Source organism: Myxine glutinosa, chromosome 4 (genome assembly GCF_964187855.1).
Source record: "Myxine glutinosa chromosome 4, kmMyxGlut1.1, whole genome shotgun sequence".
Taxonomy (NCBI): Eukaryota; Metazoa; Chordata; class Myxini; order Myxiniformes; family Myxinidae; genus Myxine; species Myxine glutinosa.
Genome location: NC_136264.1, coordinates 196,500,646 through 196,512,804, shown reverse-complemented (window position 1 = coordinate 196,512,804; position 12,159 = coordinate 196,500,646). Strand labels below are relative to the sequence as shown.

Below are 12,159 nucleotides of genomic sequence, written 5' to 3'. Positions count from 1 at the left end.
TTTTCAAGGTTTCATATTAATCGGACAATTACTTACCGAGCTATGTCCAAAAAACGATTCAACCAATCAGAGAGCAGCGAACGATCGCGTGTGCCGAACGTGGAGGACACACTCTGCCTCGGATGGCACATTTGAGAGCGTATTCATTTATTTCACGTTTGCAAACTATGTTGGCGTTAAACTATGTTTTAAAACTAATAAAACCGAATTTGCGATTCATTCGCTTTCCTGCGCGTTTGTGCACGCGATGGCGATTTCTTTACCAAACTCCGGAAGCCGTTCGCTTTGGACCAAACCATTGCATGTAAATAGAGGGGGGGGATTGTCACCGTACTCGCAAGCCGTTCGCTTTGGACCAAACCATTTCATGTAAATAGAGGGGGGGGATATAATTTTAGATATAGATATAGTACGGGCAATGCCCTAGTAATAATAATAATAATAATTCATTTATTTTGTATAGCGCTTTTCATGAAGCCCAAAGGCGCTTTGACAGAGTGTAAAACATAATGCATAACAAAACATTAAAACAACAATTGCAAAAAGACAAGAATCAATCGGGAAATATTTAAAGCAAAAGGAGGGAGAAGGAGAAGTGATAGTCAGGGGTTAGATGCTGTGGGTTGAATGTTGAATGCAGTGCTGAACAGGTGGGTCTTGAGTGATGTTTTGAATGTGGTGAGTGAGGAGGAGTCTCTGATGGTGTGAGGTAGTGAGTTCCAGAGGCGAGGGTGGGAGCAGCGATGGAGAAGGCCCTGTCCCCCCAGGATCTGAATTTGGTCCGGATGGGGGGGGGGGGGTCAGGAGGTTGGTACCAGCAGAGCGGAGGTTGCGGGTGGGAGTGTGTCTGGAGAGGAGGTCAGCCAGGTAGGATGGGGCCAGGTTATGGAGGGTTTTGTAGGTCAAGAGGAGGATTTTGTACTGGATTCTCTGGGGGATGGGGAGCCAGTGAAGCTTGTAAAGGACGGGGGTGATGTGGTCATGGGTCCGGGAATGGGTGAGTAGACGGGCAGCGGAGTTCTGAATGTATTGGAGTTTATTGGTGATTGTTGAGGGTGAACCATAGAGGAGGCTATTGCAGTAGTCCAGACGGGAGGTGATGAAGGCGTGGATGAGGGTTTCTGCAGCCGTGGAGGAGAGGGATGAGCGGAGACGGGCGATGTTTTTCAGGTGAAAGAAGGCTGTCTTTGTGATCTGTTTAGTGTATTTGTCGAAGGAGAGGGTTTGGTCAAAGATGACGCCAAGATTCCGGATGAGAGGGGAGGTGGATACTGGGATACCGTCGATGTTGAGGGCAAAGTTATGGGTGGACTTGGTGAGCGTTTTTGGGCCAATGATTATTATTTCAGATTTATCACAGTTAAGTTTGAGGAAGTTGATTTGAAGCCAGGATTTTATTTCAGAGATGCAGTTTGTCAGGATAGAGTGGGTGTCAGTGGAGACGGACTTGGTGGAGATGAAAAGCTGGATGTCATCGGCGAAGCAGTGGAATTGGAGACCATGACGGTGGATTAAGTGACCGAGGGGGGACAGGTAAAGGATGAAGAGGAGGGGGCCAAGAACTGAACCTTGGGGGACACCTTGGGGGAGGGGAGCAGTTGGGGGATTTGCAGTTATTGATGGAGTTATTTATGTGCTTCCCCTTCTCTCCCCATCTTGTCTTCCGCTCCCTCTTTTTATATATTTTGTTTGTCTGGTTGATTTGTTTGTGATATAAATGTTAGCTCTTTCACGAGCCTCGATTCAGTATAAATAAAAAAATTAAAAAATAGCATACCTAATAGGGTAGCATACCAGTGTTTCTTCTGAAACTTTAACTTTTTCCAAAAAACAAAACAATTAATTAATCGAGAATATAAATAAATAAATAGATGAATTGATTAATCAATAAATCAAAAATATCCTTAATAGCCAAATCACTTCGTCACTCTCGTGTCCGAATATCAGCTTCCCAGCTCAAAAGGTGCCTGAGATATTACCCAGATGAGAAAGAAAATAAATAAGTCATTAACCATGAAAATAAATAAATAATAATCGTAAAATAATTACTTTATTAATCAATCGGCTAATAGCATACCTAAACCACCACCGTTTCATCCAAACCTGTAACTTTTTGAAAATTAATTAAATAAATAATCGAATAATTCAAGAATTAATCGATTAATTAATCAATTAATCAATAGATCAAAAATACCCTTTACAGCCAAATCACTTGGTCTCTATCGTGTCCAGATGTCAGTTTCCTAGCACAAAAGATGCCTGAGATATTGCCCCAATGAGAAAAAAAGTAAATAAGTACTTAATAAATTGATAATAATTAAGTAATTAATCAATGAATTGATTATTCAAAAAATAAAAATAAAATACAGTTTTTGCTAAAACACATGCTCACTATTGACCCCAAATTTCAGGTTCCGAGCTCAAAGGATGGCCGAGATATCGCCCGGACAAACAAACAAACAAGAAAACAAACAAACAAGAAAACAAACAAACAAGAAAACAAAGAAGAAAAAAACAAAACAAGAAAACAAACGGAGTGAAAACTGAGTACTCCTTTTCAGCGTGTGTCATCACCAGGCCCCTTTCAGGGCCCAGCAATGACGTCATGCAGCGTCTGAAGATGGGATAGGAGTAAAAAAAAACACCTTTAGAGGCCATTTTTTCCCCCGCAGAGCAGGGGTTGGCCTTTTTCGGACACCGTGGACCCCTTTTTGAAGCAATGTTTTATGGCCGGATGCCCTTCCTGCCGCCAACCCTGTTAGTCTCATCTTGGGACACACAGGGAATTACCAGTGAACTGGTACTCAATTCGCCGACCTCGGGAAGGATGACAGGCTGAGTCAACCAGGATAGGATAGGAGTGGTGTACAAAAAATACACCTGTCGAATAAAAGCGATCATTCTTGTAACTTCCATGAGAACGAAGTAACCGACAAAGTCCGTGCGCAAACTTTTTCATTGAACGATCATTTCATTTGTACCCGCAAGGCTAGTAGGATGGCCTAGAAGTGCACCCACTCACCTCTAATCTGCCTGGCCTGGGTTCAAATCCCGACCCAGCTGCAAACTGTCATCCCGGTGTTCACGGGCAGGGTGATTAATCAGTGTGTGCCGTCCCTCGGATGGACGTTAAACTGGGCATCACATCTGTCGGCATTAGTAGGTGGATGTTAAAGATCCCACATGTCCTTCGCGAAGAGTAGGTGAGTCATCACCGGCACCCTAAACAAAATGCAATTTCCAGCCCTAACAAGCAGGGGGCACTGCATCAGCGGCACAGCCCACATCCTCAGCCAATGATGCTACCCCACAACTTTGTGCTGCATACAAAAAAAGTTCTCACTGGTATTTGGGGGCCATCTTTTTATTACGTACACAAAAAATTTTATTTAATTATTTTTTGCCTTTTCCCTTCCCCATGCCCAAAAATATCACCTTTTGTCCTCTTATTCCAACTTCCTCAAAGAGTCAAAACCCCTCTTCCCTTCTTTCCCCACTCGTTCTTCATTCTCCTTGCTCTTCTGTTCACGGATTATATTCTCAACAATTTAACCCTTTCCCTGACCCACGACCACCCAATTTGTGAATACGATTTCTAATAAACCTTTGTGTGCCAACTGATCGATGTGATACCAGTTTTGTTGAACAAATATCAAACTTTCCCTTCTTTAATATAGATTTCTCTATAGATACAGCTCCATATATCAAATAATGATCTTTTAAAAAGTGGTAATCAAAACCATCCAAATTCAACCTGAGAATCCAATCCACACATTCTTCATAGTGATTTAAATATTGCGTGTGCGAGTACACAAACTCTGCCATGATGATGTTTATTTTATTACCCTTGCAAGACGTTGCTAAAACGAAGGGGAAAATGTCCGCAGGGACCGACAAGCAAAAGGCTCACCTTCGGTTTTGATTTTCAAGGACGTGCGGACGAGAGCAAACAGCGTGGCGTTAAACATGACCGTGCCATCGTTGTTCAGGGGCATGTTCATCGACACGAGCCTCTGCGGTAAAGACATGGGATGGGACTCTTCATACGCCATTCACAAACTTCTACGTTACTAGTGCATAGCATTCGAGGCACACACGCATGTACACACAGATACACAGGCATAAACGCATGAATATGTGTGACGTACACAAGCATACAATCTATGTGTTAGCTCTTATATGAGCCTCGACTAAGTATGCATAAACGAAATATAAACATATGACTATGTGTGACGTTCACAAGCATATAATCTATGTGTTAGCTCTTATATGAGCCTCGACTAAGTATGTAAAAAAAACATAAACACATGACTATGTGTTACATACACAAGCATATAAATCTATGTGTTATCTCTGATATGAGCCTCGAGCAAGTGGGCAAAAAAGCAAAATATATGAATATTTGTTACATACACAGGCATCTATGTGTTAGCTCTTATATGAGCCTCGACTAAATATGCAAAAAAAGCAAAAACGCATGAATATGTGTTACATACACAGGCATATAATCTATGTGTTAGCTCTTATATGAGCCTCGACTAAGTATGCAAAAAAAGCATAAACGTATGAATGTGTTACATACACAAGCATATAATCTATGTGTTAGCTTCTATATGAGCCTCGACTAAGTATGCAAAAAAGAAATATAAACATATGAATATGTGTTACATACACAAGCATATAATCTATGTGTTAGCTCTTATATGAGCCTCGACTAAGTGTGTAAAAAAAACATAAACGCATGAATATGTGTTATGTACACAGGCATATAATGTATGTGTTCGCTCTTATATGAGCCTTGACTAAGTATGCCAATAAGAAATATAAACATATGAATATGTGTTACATACACAAGTATATAATCTATGTGTTAGCTCTTATATGAGCCTCGACTAAGTATGCAAAAAAAGCAAAAACGCATGAATATGTGCTACATACACAAGTATATAATCTATGTGTTAGCTCTTATATGAGCCTTGACGAAGTATGTAAAAAAATCATAAACGCATGAATATGTGTTACATACACAAGCATATAATCTATGTGTTAGCTCTTATATGAGCCTCGACTAAGTATGCAAAAAAATCATAAACGCATGAATATGTGTTACATACACAAGCATATAATCTATGTGTTAGCTCTTATATGAGCCTTGACGAAGTATGTAAAAAAATCATAAACGCATGAATATGTGTTACATACACAAGCATATAATCTATGTGTTAGCTCTTATATGAGCCTTGACGAAGTATGTAAAAAAATCATAAACGCATGAATATGTGTTACATACACAAGCATATAATCTATGTGTTAGCTCTTATATGAGCCTTTACTAAGTATGCAAAAAAATCATAAACGCATGAATGTGTTACATACACAAGCATATAATCTATGTGTTAGCTCTTATATGAGCCTTGACGAAGTATGTAAAAAAATCATAAACGCATGAATATGTGTTACATACACAAGCATATAATCTATGTGTTAGCTCTAATATGAGCCTCGACTAAGTATGCAAAAAAATCATAAACGCATGAATATGTGTTACATACACAAGCATATAATCTATGTGTTAGCTCTTATATGAGCCTTGACGAAGTATGTAAAAAAATCATAAACGCATGAATATGTGTTACATACACAAGCATATAATCTATGTGTTAGCTCTTATATGAGCCTCGACTAAGCATGCAAAAAAAATCATAAACGCATGAATATGTGTTACACAAGCATATAATCTATGTGTTAGCTCTTATATGAGCCTTGACGAAGTATGTAAAAAAAATCATAAACGCATGAATATGTGTTACATACACAAGCATATAATCTATGTGTTAGCTCTTATATGAGCCTCGACTAAGTATGTAAAAAAAAAACAGAAACGCATGAATATGTGTTACGTACACAAGCATATAATCTATGTGTTGGCTCTTATATGAGCCTCGACGAAGTATGTAAAAAAAACATAAACGCATGAATATGTCTTACATACACAAGCATATAATCTATGTGTTAGCTCTTATATGAGCCTTGACGAAGTATGTAAAAAAAAACAGAAACGCATGAATATGTGTTACGTACACAAGCATATAATCTATGTGTTAGCTCTTATATGAGCCTTGACTAAGTATGCCAAAAAGAAATATAAACATATGAATATGTGTTACATACACAAGCATATAATCGATGTGTTAGCTCTTATATGAGCCTTGACGAAGTATGTAAAAAAAAAACAGAAACGCATGAATATGTGTTACGTACACAAGCATATAATCTATGTGTTGGCTCTTATATGAGCCTCGACGAAGTATGTAAAAAAAATAATAAACGCATGAATATGTGTTACATACACAAGCATATAATCGATGTGTTAGCTCTTATATGAGCCTTGACGAAGTATGTAAAAAAAAACAGAAACGCATGAATATGTGTTACGTACACAAGCATATAATCTATGTGTTGGCTCTTATATGAGCCTCGATGAAGTATGTAAAAAAAAACAAACGCATGAATATGTCTTACATACACAAGCATATAATCTATGTGTTAGCTCTTATATGAGCCTCGGCAAAGTAAACAAAAAAATCATAAACGCATGAATATGTGTTACATACACAAGCATATAATCTATGTGTTAGCTCTTATATGAGCCTCGACTAAGTATGCATAGAAGAAATATAAACATATGAATATGTGTAACATACACAAGCATATAATCTATGTGTTAGCTCTTATATGAGCCTCGACTAAGTATGCATAGAAGAAATATAAACATATGAATATGCGTGACATAAACGCAAATTATATTACACAAGCATATAATTACCTTCGCAAAAGCGGAAGGTTATGTTTTGATCGCTGTGTATTTATTTGTATGTCTGTGTGTGTGTATGTTAATCGCATAACTCAAAAAGTATTCAACCGAATTGCATGAAATTTGGTGGGATGATTGGTTATTATACGGGACACATTTGATTAGATTTTGGGAAACAGATTTGCTCAAATTCTGACTATTTTTAACTCGATCGTATTTCACTCAAAGTTATGAGCGACTGAAGAAGAAGATGTCCATCCAGGACGTCATCACTATAACGCGATCTCCCGCGATCATTTCAACCTCAAAAAAAATTATAATTGCAGATTTGTCAAGAGATGAGGCATATTAACAAACGAATGAAACAGATTTGCTCAAATTCTGACTATTTTTAACTCGATCGTATTTCACTCAAAGTTATGAGCGACTGAAGAAGAGGATGTCCATCCAAGACGTCATCACTATAACGCGATCTCCCGCAATCATTTCAACCTCAAATGAAATTCAAATTGCAGATTTGTCAATCGGGGAGGCATATTAACAGACGAATGAAACAGATTTGCTCAAATTATGATTTTTAAAAATCGATCGCATTTCACATAAAGTTTCACATCGCATACACTCCCATGCCAAGTACAGAACAGTAGCTGCGGCGAAGGTATGCGCTCTACCGAGTGCCCGGATTCTAGTTAATCTATGTGTTAGCTCTTATATGAGCCTCGACAAAGAAAATAAAAAAGCATAAACGCATGAACACGTGCAAACACACACACACACACACACACACACACACACACACACACACACACACACACACACACACACACACACACTTCTCTCTCTTTTTTAACTTTTTAAAATAACTTTCTTAAATGAAGAGCCAAGTTAGCAACAAGCTCATACATCAAGCAAAATCACAGCGGCAGCCATTTTACCTCACCGTATAAGTGTTAAAGAGCAAATAAAGAAAGTAATAACAAATCTATTATACACGTTGAACTTCTTGTCTGTCCGTGCGTCAGCGGGCGCTTCCGCTGCTGCTTTTTCTTTTCTAGCCTTGGTTTGAATCAGTCGATGTTTTACAGACATCAATATGTATGCCGTCCCTCCGATAGACGTTACACAAGGTGTTCCATCACTTACATTAGTTGTTGGACATTAAAGATCCCACAGTGTCCTTTGCGAAGAGTTGGCAAGTTATCGCCGGAACCCTGGTCCCATTACAAATTCTTGCCCCAACCTCAGACGTGAGCCAAATTTCCCCCGGCCAACCCCTCAAGAACGTGGGACGTCAAACAAAGCATAACGTGATCTTTCACCGGCCATGACTCTTCAATCTATATATATACGTATATAAAACACAGTTTGTGTGTGTGTGTGTGTGTGTGTGTGTGTGTGTGTGTGTGTGTGTGTGTGTGTGTGTGTGTGTGTGTGTGTGTGTGTGTAATGTTACCGATAGACTCCTAAACGGAGAGGCTTATGTGCTTGATATTTGGCATAGACATGGCCATTGAGCCTGGGACGAACATGGCCGAACTCAAAATATTTGACGATCCATATTTTTTATTCATATTTACCTCAGCGCATTTCAGTGCACGGAATCAACGGAATCAGAGCAGGTGGGCGCTGATTCGCTCAGAGCGATCACGTGATGACGCTATGATGCTATGACGCTATGAAAAAAAAAATCGCTATGACGCTATGAAACGTTATGACGCTATGACGCTATGAAAAAAAAAATCGCTATGACGCTATGAAACGCTATGAAACGCTATGACGCTATGACGCTATGAAATAAAAAATCGCTATGACGCTATGAAACGCTATGAACGATATGACGCTATTACGCTATGAAAAAAAAAATCGCTCGCTTTGCCAAGGGGCTCGCTCCCCCCCCCCCCGTTCCCCTCCCCTCCTCCTCCCCTCCCCCGCCCGGCAATGCCGGGTACTTCTGCTAGTCATGTAATAATGAGGAGGTGAGAAAGATCCAAGTTTAAAAAGCATTGTGGGAGAAGCTTGGGCCCCTCAACGGACCCTGGACCTCGATGCAGCGACCTCCCCTGACCCCCCCCCCCCTCACTCTCCTCAGCCCTGTGCCTTGAAAGAAGACTATGGATGATGTCTATCCACCATGTCTGGCAGATTGGGCTATTTGACAGGCTTATCCCATCTTATAGAGTTGTCAAGGATTTATGTCTTACAATGTCTCATTTTCTTCTGAACGATCCCCGACATGTATGGCATGTGAAATAGACAAGAGCACGAGTTGCCAGTTTTTGTCTGGCAGCATCATGAATGGCAGCCTCGCCATTCCCTCTGTCTGTCTCCACTCTCTCCTTGGTACAGGCATCTCGCTCCTCTTTGCATTTTGTTCTCCAATATTATATTTCCTGAGCAACATGCAACCGGCTGTCTTCATCAATATTAAACGTATTCAGGTCTTGTCTGGCTTTATCTCTCATCTCAGTTCGGTTCCATTTGCCGGGCGGCACTGTGGCAACCATCCAAGTAGGATTTTCTTCGTAATGCGATTGTCTTCCATCCGGAAAAGTCAGCACAGTCTTGTGGCTGAAATAATATCTTCTCCTCCATCCGAAACAGTCTTTCGAATGGGCCTTGGAGGAACCTGCTGTGTCAGGCTTCAATCTTCCTGGAGATATCATCCGTCTTGTTACCTCCGCCACCGAAGGTCGACAGTGGTTTATTTTCAACACTGTTTGTGTGTCTGTCTGTCTGTCTGTGAGCAGGATATCTCAAAAGGTTTGGATGGATGCAGCCGAAATTTGGTGGACATACTGAGTACGTGACAAGGACGAAATGATTAAACTTTGGTGAAGATCCAGATCTGGATACTTGAATTTTTAAAGTGATTCTTCACCATTGAGCATTAAGGCAAAAATACTGTATGCAGCACACTATCTCAAAAACTTATGGACAGATTCGGATAAAACATAGTGTGCAGATTGGGTAAGTGACATGGACGAATTGATTCGATTTTGGTGAAGATCCGATGATTTTTGCAGTGTAGCCCGTAGGGCGTAGGGCAATGCCAACTCGAACAGCGTTTGTCTGTCCGTACGTCCCCACAAACGTACACCAATCAGAGCTGAGGATCTGGTCACATGACAGGGGGACAGCGTTTAGTAACCATTACAGTTGCATCTATCTATAATTCCATTAATCTCTGTGTGTATGTGTGTATGTGTGTATGTGTGTATGTGTGTATGTGTGTTTGTATGTTTGTCTGTGACCGCTGTTTCTCGACAACCACGGGTCCGATATACTTTAAACTTGCCAGGTATATTGCTGGGGACCCGAGGATGTGCCTTTTCAAGGTTTCATATTAATCGGACAAGTACTTACCGAGCTATGGCGATTTATTTACCAAACACCGCAAGCCGTTCGCTTTGGACCAAACCATTTCATGTAAATAGAGGGGGGGGTTCTGTGGTCGTTGCGAATGGACCAAACCATTCATGTAAATAGAGGGGGTGGGGGGGGGTTCTGTGGTCGTTACTGCCACGTGGTTTCAAAGTTTTTTTTTGTTGTTGTTGTTTGCACGCATGTTTTTTTGCACCCACGTACGGGCACGCCCTAGGATGTTTACACACACACACCCCTACACAAATTTTTTTTTTTTTTTTTTTTGGCAAGGAACGGGCACCCACGTACGGGCACGTCCTAGCTTATATATAGTACGGGCATGCCCTAGTATTTTACAAAAAGGAAATATACCAACCTTCTGTGGAACGTTTTGGGGTCCCAGTGGGTGTCGTAAGGTACAGTCACGTGAAAAAGTAAGTACACCCCATGTAAAGTTTTGACTTTTTCAACATATCTCAACATACAGCTATTTGATCTTCATCTATCTATCTATCTATAATTCCAGTAATCTCTGTGTGTGTGTGTGTCTGTGTGTGTGTGTGTGTGTGTGTGTGTGTTTGTCTGTGACCGCTGTTTCTCGACAACCACGGGTCCGATATACTTGAAACTTGCCAGGTATATTGCTGGGGACCTGAGGATGTGCCTTTTCAAGGTTTCATATTAATCGGAGAAGTAGTTACCGAGCTATGGCGATTTAGCCGTTCGCCGTTCGCTTTGGCTTTGCGAATGGACCAAACCATTCATGTAAATAGAGGGGGGGGGGGTTCTGTGGTCGTTCGCTTTGGCTTTGCGAATGGACCAAACCATTTCATGTAAATAGAGGGGGGGGGGGGGGTTCTGTGGTCGTTACTGCCACGCGGTTTGGAATGTTTTTCCGAACGGGCACCCACGTACGGGCACGTCCTAGTCTATCTATAATGCCAGTAATCTCTGTGTGTCTGTCTGTGACCGCTGTTTCTCGACAACCACGGGTCCGATATACTTGAAACTTGCCAGGTATATTGCTGGGGACCCGAGGATGTGCCTTTTCAAGGTTTCATATTAATCGGACAAGTAGTTAGCGAGTTATGTCCAAAAAACGATTCAACCAATCAGAGAGCAGCGAGCTATCACGTGTGCCGAACGTGGCGAACAGACTCTGCCTCGGACGGCACATTTGAGAGCGTATTCATTTATTTCACGTTGGCAAACTATGTTGGCGTTAAACTATGTTTTAAAACTAATTAAAACTAATTTGCGATTCTTTCGCTTTCCTGCGCGTTTGTGCACGCTATGGCGATTTCTTTACCAAACTCCGCAAGCCGTTCGCTTTGGACCAAACCATTTCATGTAAATAGAGGGGGGGGGATTGTCACCGTACTCGCAAGCCGTTCGCTTTGGACCAAACCATTTCATGTAAATAGAGGGGGGGGGATTGTCACCGTACTCGCAAGCCGTTCGCTTTGGACCAAACATTGGACCAAACAAACCAAACATTTACATTTCATGTAAATAGATGGGGGGGATTGTCACCGTACTCGCAAGCCGTTCGCTTTGGCTTTGCGAATGGACCAAACCATTTCATGTAAATAGAGGGGGGGGATATAATTTTAGATATATATATAGTACGGGCATGCCCTAGTTTCAACAATATTGATAGATAAAGGTGATATAATATAACAAATATCATGAAACATTTACATTTTGTAGTCCATTGTATAATTTAAATAAACATAAATGCAAATTTCGCATGTGGAAAAAGTAAGTACACCCTTGGCTCTAATAGGTGGTATTGCCCCCTTTGGCAGAAACAACCTCAAGTAGGCATTTCTTATAACTGTCTACCAGTCTCTGACATCGACTGGGAGAAATTTTTGCGCACTCCTCCATGCAGAATTCTTTCAGCTGTGCGATGTTTGAGGGGTTTCTTGCATGCACAGCTCGTTTCAAATCCCCCAACAACATCTCGATGGGATTTAGAT

The 12,159-nt window shown here is 40.9% G+C and overlaps 1 protein-coding gene across 1 annotated transcript in view; it reads right to left on the bottom strand.

Annotated features, from left to right (window-relative positions):
* LOC137426005 (voltage-dependent L-type calcium channel subunit alpha-1D-like) overlaps positions 1–12,159 on the bottom strand; it is a 545,673-nt gene that overhangs the window by 60,858 nt on the left and 472,656 nt on the right. Inside the window, 1 exon segment of the mRNA XM_078775346.1 lies at positions 3,911–4,013. Coding sequence (XP_078631472.1) covers positions 3,911–4,013 — 103 coding nt within the window.